General features: G+C 50.7%; 3 protein-coding genes across 9 annotated transcripts in view; 2 read left to right on the forward strand and 1 right to left on the reverse strand.

The window, feature by feature from the left end:
* Positions 1 to 145, forward strand: part of cdc42se1 (CDC42 small effector 1) — a 10,769-nt gene extending 10,624 nt beyond the window's left edge. For both annotated transcript variants that reach the window (XM_019274074.2, XM_027286644.1), the window contains exon 5: positions 55 to 145. The gene's annotated coding sequence lies outside the window, so the exon portion shown is untranslated. The remainder of the gene's footprint in view (positions 1 to 54) is intronic.
* A 3,802-nt stretch (positions 146 to 3,947) lies between these two features.
* LOC104939032 (bcl-2/adenovirus E1B 19 kDa-interacting protein 2-like protein) lies at positions 3,948 to 8,659 on the reverse strand. Of its 4 annotated transcripts, XM_027286651.1 has the most exons (15): positions 8,175 to 8,659; positions 7,830 to 7,919; positions 7,584 to 7,648; positions 7,167 to 7,294; positions 6,905 to 6,997; positions 6,788 to 6,823; positions 6,476 to 6,532; positions 6,295 to 6,378; positions 6,067 to 6,225; positions 5,731 to 5,988; positions 5,517 to 5,619; positions 5,066 to 5,197; positions 4,787 to 4,873; positions 4,549 to 4,647; positions 3,948 to 4,349 (listed from the first exon to the last, which is right to left on the reverse strand). In XM_027286651.1, the coding sequence occupies exons 3-15, from the start codon at positions 7,622 to 7,624 to the stop codon at positions 4,325 to 4,327; spliced, it is 1,302 nt and encodes a 433-aa protein (XP_027142452.1). In that variant the 5' UTR covers positions 7,625 to 7,648; positions 7,830 to 7,919; positions 8,175 to 8,659; the 3' UTR covers positions 3,948 to 4,324. The 4 variants fall into 4 exon arrangements, with proteins under 4 accessions (XP_027142452.1, XP_027142451.1, XP_027142453.1 ...); XM_027286650.1 differs by lacking the exon at positions 7,830 to 7,919; XM_027286652.1 differs by having other exon boundaries at positions 6,788 to 6,820; positions 7,830 to 8,659.
* Positions 8,660 to 8,761: 102 nt separating this feature from the next.
* On the forward strand, positions 8,762 to 15,649 carry mindy1 (MINDY lysine 48 deubiquitinase 1). 3 transcript variants are annotated; one of them, XM_010755501.3, is made up of 12 exons: positions 8,762 to 8,881; positions 11,320 to 11,974; positions 12,375 to 12,605; positions 12,694 to 12,890; positions 12,969 to 13,026; positions 13,143 to 13,207; positions 13,309 to 13,467; positions 13,549 to 13,651; positions 13,869 to 14,011; positions 14,195 to 14,389; positions 14,469 to 14,630; positions 15,351 to 15,649. In XM_010755501.3, exons 2-12 carry the CDS (start codon positions 11,650 to 11,652, stop codon positions 15,420 to 15,422), a joined length of 1,710 nt encoding a protein of 569 aa, XP_010753803.1. In that variant the 5' UTR covers positions 8,762 to 8,881; positions 11,320 to 11,649; the 3' UTR covers positions 15,423 to 15,649. The 3 variants fall into 3 exon arrangements, with proteins under 3 accessions (XP_010753803.1, XP_010753804.1, XP_010753802.1); XM_010755502.3 differs by having other exon boundaries at positions 8,832 to 8,958; XM_010755500.3 differs by lacking the exon at positions 8,762 to 8,881 and adding an exon at positions 9,268 to 9,454.
* The last annotated feature ends 825 nt before the right edge of the window (positions 15,650 to 16,474 follow it).

Genomic DNA, 16,474 nt, shown 5'->3' on the forward strand with positions numbered 1-16,474 from the left:
GCAGTGTGTATGTGTGTGTGTGTGTGTGTGTGTGTGTCTGTGTGTGTGTTTCAGATCAGCTGACCTCTGACCTGAGCGGGCCACCCTGACCTGAACACACACACACCTGCTCCACCACCTTGTTTTCTGCGAGCCACCTTTAAAAGTCTAGACGGAACTGAGCCAAGCATGGACTACAACTCCCAGCATTCCTCTAAGCCTGCTCTACGTCTACGTCTCATCACATTGGATTAGTCTCCCCCCAGAGGCGGCGTCAACAAACACGACATCACTGTACTCCATTACCCACAATCCTGTTCTCATCAGGACTCGATTGATGACAGGAAGTCAGAGAGACTACACTTCCCAGCATTCACAGGGACCATTTCTTTAAAGTTCAGTCCATTCCTTCATTTCCCAGGATGCTTCACTCTAAAGGATTACTACACTATCAGTGGACATCAACTCCCAGGATGCATCACTCTGCCCAGCCTCACTGCTGATGCTGAATGATTAACAAAGACGGGAAAGTCCCGTGTGTGTGTGTGTGTGTGTGTGTGTGTGTGTGTGTGTGTGTGACGTCACGGTCTTAATGTTCCAGTTTAAATATAAACCTTGCTTCTTTCAGCTCTCAGCAGACACTCACTCTTTGTTCTGTCTGTCCTCCTCCAGCTCCGGCTCGGTCCGGGCGGGTCAGAACTCAAAGTGTGTGAAGTTTGTCTGAGCTGTGCGGAACATGTCAAACACTTTGTTTTTAATGTGTGTGTGTGTGTGTGTGTGTGTGTGTGTGTGTGTGTTACTATCAGAGTTCTTCAGGTCGGTTTCATATTTCAGCCCCATCTGGACCAGAAACATCAAATATAAACTTTACATTCAACTTTGATTCAGTTCATTCAGCACTTTATCAAAACTTTATGAGAACGTTAAAGTAACGTAATATAAACCTGTAACATGACACCGCGTCAGACGCAAACAATCCAAACTCAGAATGTTTCTAAACTTTATTAAACATGTTGAACACAGAGAATGTGATGACACACCGCTGACATGTAAACACGTGAACATGTAAACATGTGAACATGTAAACATGTGAACATGTTCACATGTGAACATGTGAACGTGAACATGTAAACATGTGAACATGTAAACATGTAAACGTGAACATGTGAACATGTGAACATGTGAACATGTAAACATGTAAACATGTGAACATGTAAACATGTGAACATGTGAACATGTGAACATGTAAACGTGAACATGTAAACATGTGAACATGTAAACATGTAAACATGTAAACATGTGAACATGTGAACATGTGAACATGTGACTGAAGCTCCTGATGATTGAAACAAAAAGCATTGAGAAAGTTTCAGTATTGAACAGATGAACTCTGAACACACCATGTCTGCGAACACTCAGCTGTTGTCCACACTGCTGCTGAGTGGTTACCATGGAAACCGCTGAGTCACGGTGTTCCCCCATCACCGTGGCGACCAGCCACTTCCTGACTGAAGAGGCCAAAACATCTATTTAAGGAAAATGTGAGATGCTGCGGTGCGTTCACTGGACGCCTCAGAGCGTGGGACTTTCCTCTGGGACAGCACGGTGCGTTCACTGGACGCCTCAGAGCGTGGGACTTTCCTCTGGACAGCACGGTGCATTCACTGGACTGACGACGTCACGTCATGTGAAGCGCTTCAATCAAACTTTATTCGAATGACTTCACCTGACAGACTGAACTCTGCTGTTAGACACTTGTCTGTCTTCAGTCAGTGTTCTGGTTCTGGTTCTGGTTCTCCTGCTTTTAAAATGAAGAAACCTTTTTTTATATTTTTGTATCAGTCCAGGTTTCTGATGATCTGCAGACCAGAACCAGAACCAGGATCCACACGGTGCTATGAGAGCTCATGTAAACAACACGACTTGTTCAATCGAGTATGAAAAGCTTCCTGAATCTTTTTATTGGTTTATTGTTTGTTTTATTGTGAAAGGCCATCACGAACACTTCCTGTTGAATCTGTTGTGTTGATTATTGATGAGTTAACGAATAAAAAGACACAAACCAATCAGCTTCACTTCCTCTTTGAATGTTGACGACGTGGTAGATTTATTGCTAACCGTAACTGTGACGTGAGGGGGTCGCACGGCGTCTGTATCTGATGACTTCCTGTTTCAGTGACAATCTACCGACAGGTGAGATACAGGTGAGATACAGGTGAGATACAGGCGAGATACAGGTGAGATACAGGTGAGATACAGGTGAGATACAGGCGAGATACAGGTGAGATACAGGTGAGATACAGGTCAGATACAGGTGAGATACAGGTGAGATACAGGTGAGATACATCCTGAGCATAAACCGCCAATGCTAATGCTAATGCTACAGACGAGAGTCCATGAAGATTTTTTTTTCTAGTCGACAGAAATGACCTGAGATTAGTCAAAAAAGAAACTATAGAACTGTAAATCACCTACAAACTAAAGTAACTAAAGTAACTAAAGTACGCACGAGATGTACGAGACAGTAACTTCTGTAACGAGAGATTAGATCTGTACGCTCAGTCACAACAAATGTGACAAAATATTGACGCTAACAGTGATTATTGACATTTTAATGAAACACTCTACATGTGTGGTTCCCAGCCGACACGCTGGTTTCCATGACGATCATTTTTTGTCAAAATTCTGATTCACATTTTCTAAATAATTCAAGAACACCTGACAAAAAGAAAACCCATCAGACACATTTCAAAGTAAAGGTGGATGTGCTCCAACCCGGTCCGGTCCGGCTGCTGAGCCGGTTCTGTTATCAACAGTTCGCTGCTTTAGGCTGCATGTTTGTACGAACACGTATGACTCTGTTCACTGTTTCCTCTCACTTCACTTCAACATCATGCTTTATTACAAACAGCTGTCCAGAGACCACAGAGCTGTGTGTGTGTGTGTGTGTGTGTGTGTGTGTGTGTGTGTGTCGCCATGGAAACTTCAGCAATGAGGAGAACACAGCACAAGAAGAATTAAAGATGTGGTTACTGCTGGCTTGTTATAAACTGAGTGTGTGTGTATGAGTGTGTGAGAGTGTGTGTGAGTGTGTGTCTGTGTGAGTGTGTCTGTGTGAGTGTGTGTCTGTGTGAGTGTGTCTGTGTGAGTGTGAGTGTGTGTGTGTGTGAGTCATGGTTGTATTTCCTCACATAACAACATGCTAACGTCACAGCTAACGTGCTAACGGGATGACTGAATGCTGTCGTCATGGAAACCTCTGTCAGATGATTAGCCTAGCTTAGCATAAACAGTAGAAGCAGGGGGAAACTGCTAGCATGGTAGCTAATCATGAGCTCAGAGCGTGTGTCGTGCCAGAACAGGAGCTGAACATAAGTTAGCATCGTTCTGTTAGCGAGCATCAAATGACCTTTTCAAAGAGGAAACGTGGCTCAATGCATCATGGGAACTTTACGCCAACAAAACCAACAACGGACGCCAGGACACGTCAGCGTGTGTGTGTGTGTCTGTGTGTGTGTGTGTGGGGGGGGGGGTTAGTCACAACAGCTGAACAGCATCACATGATAAGTCATGTCTAACCACACACACAGACACAGACACACACACACACAGACACACACTCTCACACACACACACACACACACACAGACACACACACACACACACAGACACAGACACACACACACACACACAGGTCTGTGTTCCTGTTTATTGAGTTTCCTCAGCAGCTACCTCACTTCCTTCCTGTCAGGCTCCATTTCCTGACCAGCCGCTGGGTTCTGGTTCTTCATAAATGACCACAGTGTTCTCACACACGCTGTAGCTGAACCCAGAAAAACAAAAACAAACGTTGTATGAACGTTTCAGAAACGTTGTATGAACGTTTCAGAAACGCCCGTGTGCTAAATATGAATGAATATTAGCTTAGCATAAATGGTGTTTACCGGACAGACGATGGATCACACAGAGACATGAAGATCATTTTATTCAACACAGCAGAACCCGAGCTGGACCGCCGGTCCAACTGCTGCCGAGAATACTGACAGCACCTTCACCTCCAACAACAGCTCCACCAGCTTCAACCAACGAAACCAAAACCAGACTTTATGAAGTTCAAACACCAAAAACCTGAAAGAGAAAGAGCCCAGAGTCCACGAGGAGGACCAGAGACCACGAGGAGGACCAGAGTCCACGAGGAGGACCAGAGACAGCTTCCTGCTCCGTCTAATCAGCATCCCGTGAAGATCCGTCGTCTTTTTGGACTTGGAGCGCTCATTGGTGTTCTTCTCCAGCACGCCCTGGGTCTGCTTCACCTGGAGCTTCACCTGGAGCTTCACCTGGAGCTTCACCTGGACAGCGTCTGGTCGTACCTGCAGGGAGCACAAAGGACGCGTCACAGGAAGTTACACACGGTGGATGATTTTTAGTCAGTTCCTGTTGGTTCATATTTACTGTCTGTAAAGTTCGTTAGCATCACGTCAGCGCGTGGACGTGACTAACGAACGCCTCGTTAAGCATCGTTCGTTTCTTTCTCTTCTTCTGTGGTAGAAAAACTGTGATGTCACTCACTGTGCCACACAGTCTGGGATCTGCACGTGCTCAGTGGGGACGAAGTGAGACAGGTCCTGGAGGCTGTCGACAAACTGGAGCTTCCTGCTGAACTTAGAGCTGAGGAGGAGGACGAGGAGGAAGAGGAGGAGGAAGAGGAGGAGGAAGAGGAGGAAGAGGAGGAGGAAGAGGAAGAGGAGGAGGTGAGCGTTAGTTTGTAGTTTCGTGGCAGGGTGAGGAAGAGAAAGAGGAAGCAGACCTGATGAAGGGTTTGATGATGGTGGCGAGGGCTTTGATGTACCAGGTGGGATGAACCACATAGAAACCCTTCAGGTTCTTCCTCAACCTGCACACACACACACACACACACACACACACACACACACACAGTCAGTGTGTACCCTGAGGAGCAGACGCCCCCTGCTGGAGACACAAACAGCTGACAGCAGAGAGCAGCTCAGACACTCAGACGTTTAATGTTAATTACCTTCTCATCTTAAACGAACGATGTCGTTACAGTGAGGAAATAAGATCTGACCTGCGGTCGATGGTGGTGTAGCACTCTCTCAGCCAGCTGATTCCCGGCAGCTTGTCTTTCTGTCCTCCGGCGCAGAGATACACGATGACGTAGTTTTCTGCAACCATCAGATCCAGAGTTCCTATGACGTACCTGCAGACGACACATGACCAGCACCTGAACACCAGCACGTGAACAATAACACCTGAACACCAACACGTGAACACCAACACGTGAACACCAACACCTGAACACCAACACGTGAACACTAACACGTGAACACTAACACCTGAACACCAACACCTGAACACTAACACGTGAACACCAACACGTGAACACCAACACGTGAACACCAGCACCTGAACACCAACACCTGAACACTAACACCTGAACACCAGCACGTGAACACCAACACCAGCACCTGAACACTAACACCTGAACACCAACACGTGAGCTTCATAAACGTTCTCACCTGAACAGGTTGTCCATCACATACGGGTAGTTTTCCAGTCTGTTCTCCGGCAGGTAACAGGAAGAAAACACGATGATGTCATTCATACCGTCTCCATAGTAACCTGAGATGACAGAGAAGGTACAGTCAGGATTTGAGCAGGTGAGCACCAGGTGAACCACCAGGTGAACCATCAGGTGAACCATCAGGTGAACCATCAGGTGACTCGCCGTACCTCCGTGTGACAGCACCCGGAGAAACGGCTCCAGGACACTCATGTTGACCCGGCTCTCCTGCAGGGGAAAACCTGTGGAGAAACAGCGCCACCTGGTGCCCTGATTGTCCACCACGTCCTCCCGCTCCAGAGCTCCTAGTTCAACCTGGTCCATCCCAGGTCCAGAACTAGCATCAGCCTGAGAACCAGACCTGGACCCGGGACTGGAACCAAACACTCTGCGGCGCCGGGACGCTACGCCGAGACGCCGCAGGTCATCTGGAAAACAACCCTGTGATGTCATCAAAAGGTTTTAGGTGACGTGAAAAGGTGCCGCTTTGACCTCTGACCTCTCACCTTCCAGGTCCAGGTCGTAGATGGGGAAAGGCAGTGATTCACTGTCAGACGGCGTCTCAATGGCGTCCAGGTCCAGGTCCAGCCCTGTGTCATCGTCCTCAGGTGAGGGAGAAAGGAAGGCTGGAGGGAAGTCGTCTGAAACCGTGGACTCACTGCGACCTGAAGATCAGCTGAAGTTACCGACTGAAACATGTTCGATGTGACACGATGACGTCTCTGCTTCCTCACCTAGAGACAGACTGAGGGCTGGAGCCACCAGCACCTTCTTCTTCTTTGGTCGGGACCCTGACAGGGCCAGACTGCTGGGAGGAGCTACAGACAGGAAGTGAGGTCACAGAACGTCACACAGGTAAGGTAACAAAGTCATCGCGGATCTTTATATTTGTTTTTGTTCTGAGTCTGTCTGTACCTGGTCTGTCGCTGCTCGGTGTCCAAGATTTCTGCTCAGAGACAAACTCAACAGCTCCTGAAGACAGGAAGACAGGAAGACAGGGAGTCAGGGAGTCAGGAAGACAGGGAGTCAGGGAGTCAGGAAGACAGGGAGTCAGGAAGACAGGAAGACAGGGAGTCAGGAAGACAGGGAGTCAGGGAGTCAGGAAGACAGGAAGACAGGAAGACAGGAAGACAGGAAGACAGGAAGACAGGAACTTTAATTTGAGCTTTTTGAACGGATCTGTCCGTTGCTGTAATAAACTAATGTAATTAAACCAAACAGAGTTACCTGACTGGAAATCAGCATCCTGTCCTCGGTCACCTGCTGGGAGACAAACGGGGGACATGAAGAGGACAGTCAAGAGTTAAATCTGAGGAAGAGACGAAGATGGACTCCTTTCCTCACCCTCCTCGTCCTCCTCGTCCTCCTTGTCCTCCTCGTCCTTCTCGTCCTTCTCCTCGTCTCCAGCAGAGGTTTCTTCCTCCGTCTTGTCCTCATCTGACGGACAGAAACAGAGTGTGGACAGAGGAGACATATTTCTGGACTTCGTACCTGCTGAGTCAGCACCTGTTGTTGCCATGACAGCACTGTTTTCTGTTCCCTCCTCTGTAAATATTTTACGTGACAAACTGTAATAAAAGTTTGAAAAGTCTCACGTGGTTCGTACCTGTCTGATGATCAGAGGCGTCAGAAGACTTGGTGGTACCTAACGTACTACGAGCAGCAGTACTCGTAGTATCAGTAGTTTTAGTTGTGGTCGTGCTGCTGTCGATGTTCTCGGTTTCTGGAGGTGACCTACACACAGGAAACACAAACACTGTTCATCCACCATGTTGTGTCAGTGGACGTCAGATTCATGAAGGTTTTACTTCAAACATTCCTCCTGAAAATACTCGTTAAGATTCACGTCAAACATTCACATCATGTGAGAGCACTTCACGTTAGCTGGGTAATTAACAGTGTGAACTTCATGTCAGTCCGTATGCAGACGACACCGTCCTGTTTCAAACCAAAAACATCAAAGAGACAAAAGTTTAATTAAAGTTTAGTTTTTCGTTAGCGTCAAACAGGAAGTGGATCTGACCTGGGCGTGTCTTCCTCCTGTTCTTCCACTCTGGACTCCATTTTGTTCCTGTTGACAAATGACCTCTACACACACACACACACACACACACACACACACACACACACACACACATCATATAACTGTACTTTGATTACGTGAAGCTGAAAATACTTTGAGTACATTGAATAAAGTATTTTCAGACTGTATTAGTGCTGCTACATTATATATGTTGTGTTATATTTGTATATTTATATATTCAGTGACCTCCTGCTGTGTCAGTCAGTGTGTAGAAGTCTTGGACGTCACCAGTGGCAGACTGGGGTTGTTTGCGGGGCAATAAACCGAGCAGCAGGTCTGAGGTGGGGCAGAAAGTCGTCGTGTGTTTATGGTTTCACAGTTCAGTCGAGGTTTGATCATGAGGGGGGGCAGTAAGTACTATTACTTTTTATTACTTTAAGTTTTTACTCGTCCTTGAGTACTTGAATACTTCAGACTACAAACTTACTGAAGTAATGTCACAAGCTTTTATCTCGACCAATGACAGAGAAGGTTACTGAAACTGTTGTTGAAGGACAGCGAGGAGAAAATAAAGGTTTAGCAAAGACTTACAGCGGCTCTGTCGACAGGAACAGCAGACAGGTGAGACGGTTGGAGCAGGTGAGACGGGTTCAGGACAAACAGCCAAGAAACTCACCTGATGACATCACAGCGACTTCTCCTGAGTTTCTGAGCGGACTCTCACACCTTACCTGTCTCTCTCTCTGTGTACTCAGCCAACAGGACAGCAGAGGCGTGGTGTGTTGCCGCGGTGAAGGCCCGGCCCCATTACCATGGCGACCATGACTGTACACTCAAAGGTGCAGCGTGCATGCCCCTACCTGCTGAACACACACCTGTGTGGACTGAACCAGGTGATTTCACAACTGACTTATTATTTTATCCATGCTGCGTTTGAGACCGCTGGGACATTTGAACTCTCCAGACATGTCGAGCTAACATGCAAATGTTTACATCTAAAACCTGGACGTAGTCTCCGTGACGTCCCCGCAGACTGTCTAAAACCTGGACGTAGTCTCCGTGAACGCTGACTGAACTGTTTGTTTTAAAACACCACCTGTCCCGGGTGAGCCGCGTCACAGCTGATAGACCCTGATCATGGGTCAGGTGGCGTTAGATTCATCGACCTGCTTCTGACGCGAGGGCGGAGTTTATGAGCGACGATCTGATTTTTAACAGCGCACCGCCCACCAGAGTTACTCCGTGTGCCAAATGTAACAGCTGACAGTGTCCAGGTAAAGGTGTGACTTCATGTCCAGGTGAGTGAAGATGACTGACAGTTTAACGTGTCTGTGGTTCTCGGGTCGTGACGTCACGTGTCGCCGTTAGACGCTCGGTGAGTCTCGCGGACACTTAAAAAGTTTGTTTGTTTTAAACACGAGCTGTCCTGACGTCACATCTACGCCGCGTTAACCCGGGTCAGCTGCAGACTAACCCGGGCTAAGTAATCCTGTTTGTAATCAGAGTATTTTTAATGTGACGGATTAGTAACGGAGCTGTTAGCATGGCGCGGCTAGCCGCGTTAGCTCAGGGTTTAGCTAAACGTGGCTCGGTTCGGCTCGGCTCTGGTTCTGTTGTCGGGGTGCTTGATGGACTCTGGGCGGGTTCTGGTTCTGGTCCTGGTTCTGGTTCTGACTTTATTTGTTTCATCAGTTAAAGTTCAGCGCTAGCATGGCGGCTAACGGCTACTTTAAAAGTTGGCCGGATGTGACGTCGCCGGGGTTCGTTTCCCCTTCCGGTGGGCGTGGCCTGTCGCCTCCTCTATGTAAACAGCTAGCATGCTCGCTCCGCAGCCCGCCTCAGCGCAGAACTCAGAACCGGACCCGGTGTCGGTAAGACCAGGCTCATTAAACCTGTTTGCTCGGGTCTGGGCGGGGCTCGGTTCCGTTTGTCGGGCTCGGTCTGAACAGCTGTTAGCGGTTAGCTTAGCGTTAGCTTAGCTCGCGGAGTTGTTGTTTAAAGCAGCGCGCGACGCTTCCGGACACGTCTGTGTGACGTCAGCTGATCATGACGTGTTCAAGGTGTGGCAAGGTCACCTGACAGGACGTCATCATGACGTCATGAAACCTCTGACCTCTAGTCCGGTCCCTGATCAGCTTCATTTAGTGTCACGCCAGGTTCCGGTTCCGGTTCTGATGTTTGTTTAGCAGACAGAGGCCTGGTGCATGATGGGAAGCTTCTGGACTAAAACTGTTCAACTTTTGAAGTTCTCAGAATAAACGTTGTTCTAACATTGTTCTAACGTTCTGACGCCGCTCTGACGTTCTCGTCGCTCTGACGTCGCTCTGACGTCGCTCTGACGCTCTCGTCGCTCTGACGTCGCTCTGACGCCGCTCTGACGTTCTCGTCGCTCTGACGTCGCTCTGACGTTCTCGTCGCTCTGACGTTCTCGTCGCTCTGACGTCGCTCTGACGTTCTTGCCGCTCTGACGTCGCTCTGACGCTCTTGCCGCTCTGACGTCGCTCTGACGTTCTCGTCGCTCTGACGCTCACGTCGCTCTGACGCTCTCGTCGCTCTGACGTCGCTCTGACGTCGCTCTGACGCTCACGTCGCTCTGACGCTCACGTCGCTCTGACGCTCACGTCGCTCTGACGCTCTCGTCGCTCTGACGTCGCTCTGACGTCGCTCTGACGTCGCTCTGACGCTCTCGCGACGCTCTGACGCTCTCGTCGCTCTGACGACGCTCTCGTCGCTCTGACGCTCTCTCGTCGCTCTGACGTTCTCGTCGCTCTTACGTCGCTCTGACGCTCTCGTCGCTCTGACGTTCTCGTCGCTCTTACGTCGCTCTGACGCTCTCGTCGCTCTGACGTTCTCGTCGCTCTTACGTCGCTCTGACGCTCTCGTCGCTCTTACGTTCTCGTCGCTCTGACGCTCTCGAGACGCTCTTGCCGCTCTTACGTCGCTCTGACGCTCTCGTCGTTCTTACGACGCTCTCGTCGCTCTGACGTTCTCGTCGCTCTGACTCCGCTCTGACGCTCTCGTCGCTCTGACGCTCTCGTCGTTCTTACGTCGCTCTCGTCGCTCTGACGTTCTCGTCGCTCTGACGTTCTCGTCACTCTGACGTCGCTCTTGCCGCTCTTACGTCGCTCTGACGCTCTCGTCGTTCTTACGACGCTCTCGTCGCTCTGACGTTCTCGTCGCTCTGACGTCACTCTTACGTCGCTCTGACGCTCTCGTCGCTCTGATGTTCTCGTCGCTCTGACGCTCTCGCGTCGCTCTGACGTCGCTCTGACGCTATCGCGACGCTCTGACGTCGCTTTGACGCTCTCGTCGCTCTGACGCTCTCGTCGCTCTGACGCTCTCGCGACGCTCTTGCCGCTCTTACGTCGCTCTGACGCTCTCGTCGCTCTGACGCTCTCGCGACGCTCTTGCCGCTCTTACGTCGCTCTGACGCTCTCGTCGTTCTTACGACGCTCTCGTCGCTCTGACGTTCTCGTCGCTCTGACGTCGCTCTGACGCTCTCGTCACTCTTACGTCGCTCTGACGCTCTCGTCGCTCTGACGTTCTCGTCGCTCTCACGTCGCTCTCACGCTCTCGTCGCTCTCTCGTCGCTCTGACGCTCTAATGTTGCTCTAATGTTGCTCTAACGTTGGTCCGCCCCGTGTACAACGGCTCAGTCTTCAGCTGTGTCTGTACAATGGAGCGTTGTGTGAGCGTTGTGTGAGCGTTGTCTTAACGTTCTTCTTCTCTGCCTCAGGTCTGACTCTCGTCTCGCTCTGCTGACTTCCTGTTTTAAGACGAAGAGAAGAAGAAACTTGTTCTGATTGGACGGCGAGGACCCGCCCGGAGCTGTCCGTCATGTTCAGTGTCAGATAGAGAGGTGCGTTTGTTTTGTGAAACCAGCAGGCGGGAGACGGGCGGACACAGCAAGATCATTTAGGTCACTCTGGCGGCCATGTTGGGGCCTCGGCTGCTGTCCGTCACCTCTGCCGCCACGCCGCCATCTTGAATCAGCGTTTAAAGTTTGACACAGCGAGCGGAGGCGGAGCTTCACGTTCTTCCTTGAGTGATCATAAAACGACCCGTCATGGCGGAGTCCAGCTCGGAGCTGACCGCCGCCGATCAGCTGATCCAACACAACAAAGAGGAGCCGCTGCTTCCTGTCTCTAAAGAACTGATCGTAACCGTGACAACGGAGGGGTCAGCGGTCGGGGCCGGGGTCCCGAGCAGCAATGGCGCCGCTGACAGTCGTCTTCCCGCCAAAGTCCTGGAGGAGGAGGAGGCCACGCCCACACCGCCGGAGTCGCCATCACTGTCGTCTGAAAACGAGACGGTCACCGCCGCCACCACAGAAGAAGACTCTCTGTCAGATCTGCTGAGACACGCCAAGACGGACGGAGGACGAGAGACAGGTAAGACCGGACCAGAACCAGAGCCAGGACAGGACCAGGACAGGACCAGAACCAGGCCCGACCGGGTCCAGAACTGAACACGAAAAACATTTGTTCATTTTTCTAAATAAAACTCAAACATGAAACTAAAACACATCGGGCCCACAGACCTGCTGGCCTGGTTCTGGTGGTTCTGGTGATTCTGTGTGGTTCTTTGTGGTTCTGGTGGTTCTGGTGGTTCTGGTGGTTCTGTGTGGTTCTGGTGTCGTGTCAGGTCTCAGCTGGTTAACATTCAGGACGTGCAGACTGCAGAGAGACAAGCAGCCAGTCAGGAGGCGGCTTCAATCGGCCATTGTTGTTCTGGGACGCGATTGGCTGCGGGCCAACATCCTGATCCGTGTTCTGATTGGTCCCTCTGCAGGTCCGGATCTGGACCTGGAGGACAGCTCCTCTGCTGCAACAGCGGGCGGCTCGGACGACCAGCGGGAGTCCACAGACTCTGCGTCCTTCTCCATCCCCAGCCTGGAGCTGTCCGACGGGCTGACGGCCGCAGGAAGCTCCCTGGACGTGGAGGACGGCCTGTCCTCCTCGTACTCCGCTCCGGGCGTGGAGGCGCCCAGCCTGAAGGACGACGAGACGCTGGAAGCCGCCGGTGAGATGTCTCCTCGTGGTCTGTGTGTCCACATGAACACTGTCTGTGTGTGTGTGTGTGTGTGATGGAGTCGTCCTCCCGTCCACAGGGGGCGCCGTGGCTGCAGCTGCTCCTCCTCCTGCCTCCTCCTCAGCTGCTGCTCCTGAGGCCGGGCCGTCCATGCCGGCGTATTACCTGGTGAAGTGGATCACCTGGAAGGAGAAGAAGACGCCCATCATCACTCAGAGTGAGAACGGACCCTGCCCCCTGCTGGCCATCATGAACACACTGTTCCTGCGCTGGAAGGTAACACACACACACACACACACACACACGTCATGGCGAGCTCGTCTGATTGGCTGAATGTCTTCACTGTGTTTTCAGGCTAAGCTTCCCGCTCAGACTGAAGTCGTCACCACTGAGGACCTGATGGCTCACCTGGGTACGGACACACACGGCTGTCAGCCAATCAGCTGCTGAGCTCAGATTCTATTGGCTCGTGTTCATCACATGACCTCACGTGTGTGTGTGTGTGTGTGTGTGTGTTTTCTTGTGTAGGCGAGTGTGTGTTGTCTGTCACGCCCAGAGAAAAGGCTGATGGGATGGAGCTCAACTTCCAACAGGTACACACACACACACAGGAAACCAGGTGACTTTCAAAATAAAGTTCAGACAGGAAATGTGTTTCCCTGTGTGTGTGTGTGTGTGTGTGTGTGTGTGTCAGAACATGAGTGATGCCATGGCGGTGCTCCCGAAGCTCTCCACCGGTCTGGACGTGAACGTCCGCTTCACCGGAGTGACGGACTTTGAATACACACCTGAGTGTATCGTGTTCGACCTGCTCGACATCCCGCTGTACCACGGCTGGCTGGTCGACCCACAGGTACACTGTGTGTGTGTGTGTGTGTGTGTGTGTGTGTGTGTGTGTGTGTATTCACACACTGAATATATCTGTTGTGTTCAGAGTCCAGAGATGGTGGCATCAGTCGGGAAACTGAGCTACAACCAGCTGGTGGAGAAAATCATCGACTACAAACACTCTGCAGACAGCAGCCGAGTCAGCGAAGGTACACACACACACACACACACACACACACACACACAGATGTGTACATGTACACAGCTCAGAGGCTGCTGCTCCTGTTCTGGCACGACACTGGCTCCACTTCCCGTCAGGCACCATACACAGTGTGAGAACAGATGAACGTATAATACAAACACCATCTACCTGATGACTGTGTGTGTGTGTGTGTGTGTGTGTGTGTGTGTGTGTGTGTCCTTCAGGTCTGGTGGCTGAACAGTTCCTCGAGTCGACGGCGACTCAGCTGTCGTATCACGGTCTGTGTGAACTCAACACGGCGGCCAAAGAGGGAGAGATCTCCGTGTTCTTCAGGAACAACCACTTCAGTACCATGATCAAACACAAGGTGGAGACACACACACACACAGGCACACACACACACACAGGCACACACACACACACACAGACAGGCACACACACAGGCACACACACAGACACACACACAGGCACACACACACACAGACACACACACACACACACACACACACACACACACAGACATGGACTCACCAGGTGTTCTTCCTCTCAGGGCCACCTGTACCTGTTGGTGACGGATCAGGGCTTCCTTCAGGAGGAGCGTCTGGTCTGGGAGTCTCTTCATAACGTCGAAGGAGACGGAAACTTCTGTGACTCCGACTTCAGGCTGTGTCATCCTCCACAGAGAGCTCCGCCCACCGCCGCCCTGCCGCCCAGCGCCCAGGAGCAGCAGAGACAGATCGACCAGGTGAGTGTGTCAGGTGTTAGTGACGGAGCGGAGACCGTCGCTCTGTTGAGTCGCTGATGGATGTTGTTGTTGGCGTTAGGACTACCTGGTGGCGGTGTCCCTGCAGCAGCAGCAGGGCGGGGCCCCGGGGCCACTCAGCGACTTGGAGTTAGCCCGGCAACTCCAACAGGAGGAATACCAGCAACAGCAGCAACTCCAGCAACAGCAGCAACAGCAACAGGGATCACTGCAGGCAGCACAGGTACTGACCCCACATTGAGAGAACAGAAGTACCAGGTGTGGACACTCCTTCTCACCTGTCACCTGAGGGTCATCAGGGGTCACCCGAGGGTCATCAGGGGTCACCCGAGGGTCTTTAGGGGTCACCCGAGGGTCTTTAGGGGTCACCCGAGGGTCTTTAGGGGTCACCCGAGGGTCGTTAGGGGACACCTGAAGGGCGTTAGGGGTCACCTGAGGGTCGTTAGGGGTCACCTGAGGGTCGTTGGGGACACCTGAGGGGCGTTAGGGGTCACCTGAGGGTCGTTAGGGAGACCTGTCGTTAGGGTCTTTAGGGTCACTTGAGGGTCGTTGGACACCTGAGGGGCGTTAGGGGTCACCTGAGGGTCAGGGAGACCTGTCGTTAGGGTCTTTAGGGTCACCGGAGGGTCGTTGGGGGACACCTGAGGGTCGTTAGGGTCACCTGAGGGTCGTTAGGGTCACCTGAGGGTCGTTAGGGGTCACCTGAGGTTCAGGGAGACCTGTCGTTAGGGTCTTTAGGGTCACCTGAGGGTCGTTAGGGGTCACCTGAGGGTCGTTAGGGAGACCTGTCGTTAGGGTCTTTAGGGTCACCGGAAGGTCGTTAGTGACACCTGTGTATCTGATATACGCTGTAGATCCAATAAAAACAGATGGTGAAGGAGGAGTGTCCAGACTTTGAGCAGGTGTGTGAGGACGATCTGACATCTCGTGTCGTTGTTTCCAGGTCAGAGGTCAGGGGTCGCAGCAGGGCGGAGCCAGGAGGAGAGACAAGGACTCAGACTGTGTCGTCCTATAGAGCCATCATCATCATCATCATCATCATCATCATCATCATCATCACCATCATCATCACACACAGCTCGATGCCAAACAGTGCTCAGTGCTTTGTTATAAACACTTTTAATGCTCATGAAGAGTTAACGAGGTTATTAATGATCAGTCATTATTTATTAATGCTTCATCGTGACGTTTGAACTCTTCAAATAATTCAATAATAAACTTTGTCTGTGTCTGAAAGCTGAACATGTTTGGACCAATCAGCATTCTCCGTCTCTGTTAAACACAGCCTGCAGTTCCTCTAACGTCCACCTGAGGCTGGCTCCAGAAGTGAGTCAGTCTCCATAAGTCCCCATGTCCAAATGTCCAACTTCACAGCAGAAATAAACATGTTTACAGCCTGGTACAAAAAACAGTTTTGGTCTCTGTAGCTAATTTCCCCGTTCATGACAACTGTACTGAGGGTGAATTTATATACAACTCACCTGTTCACATTATATTAAGGCTTAAAGTTATGTAGGATTAAGAGCGGGGACGCTTTGACTGACAGGTGGGCGTTGAAGCTTTCAGAAATGATTCATGGATTGTTAATTAACGGGTTCTGATTGATGAAGGGAAAACGTTACTTTAATGTTTGCGAACGCTCACATGATGCGGCGCTGAAACTGATCCATCAATAATTAATAAAGTTTGGAGGAAGTCGAGTTCACGGCGTCCAGGTGTTCAGCTGTGAAGTCACATGACGTGTCAGATAATGAAACGTTCACTGCCAGCTCGTGACGTGATCTGTTCAATCTGACACAATAAAAAATATTTATTTAGTTCTTATGACGTCTGAACTAAATAAAAAGTCAAATGTAGAAGTTTATATTTTTACTTTGCCTCAAAGTTTTTAAAGTGAATCCTCGTCTCATCGTTAATAAAAAACTACATTTCATAACTGACGTTCAGTTTTCCTCTCTGGACGCGTTGTTCTGGTGTCAAGAGACCAGAACCAGATCCAGGACTGGTTCTGGTTCTGGTCTCTCTGCGTGTTCAGGGCGCCGCAGGTACTTCCTGTCGCTCTGTGCA

Source organism: Larimichthys crocea, chromosome XIII (assembly GCF_000972845.2).
Source record: "Larimichthys crocea isolate SSNF chromosome XIII, L_crocea_2.0, whole genome shotgun sequence".
NCBI classification, from domain to species: Eukaryota; Metazoa; Chordata; class Actinopteri; family Sciaenidae; genus Larimichthys; species Larimichthys crocea.

Excerpts from the sequence above, each read along its gene's own strand:
- LOC104939032 (XM_027286650.1), bottom strand. The coding sequence starts at position 7,624 with ATGGAGTCCAGAGTGGAAGAACAGGAGGAAGACACGCCCAG. Across the intron at positions 6,533-6,787 it reads GGATGCTGATTTCCAGTCAG|GAGCTGTTGAGTTTGTCTCT; the intron begins GTAACTCTGTTT and ends TCCTGTCTTCAG. Across the intron at positions 5,198-5,516 it reads GTGATGGACAACCTGTTCAG|GTACGTCATAGGAACTCTGG; the intron begins GTGAGAACGTTT and ends TGTCGTCTGCAG.
- mindy1 (XM_010755501.3), top strand. The coding sequence starts at position 11,650 with ATGGCGGAGTCCAGCTCGGAGCTGACCGCCGCCGATCAGCTGATCCAA. Across the intron at positions 12,891-12,968 it reads CACTGTTCCTGCGCTGGAAG|GCTAAGCTTCCCGCTCAGAC; the intron begins GTAACACACACA and ends CTGTGTTTTCAG. Across the intron at positions 14,390-14,468 it reads AGCAGAGACAGATCGACCAG|GACTACCTGGTGGCGGTGTC; the intron begins GTGAGTGTGTCA and ends TGTTGGCGTTAG.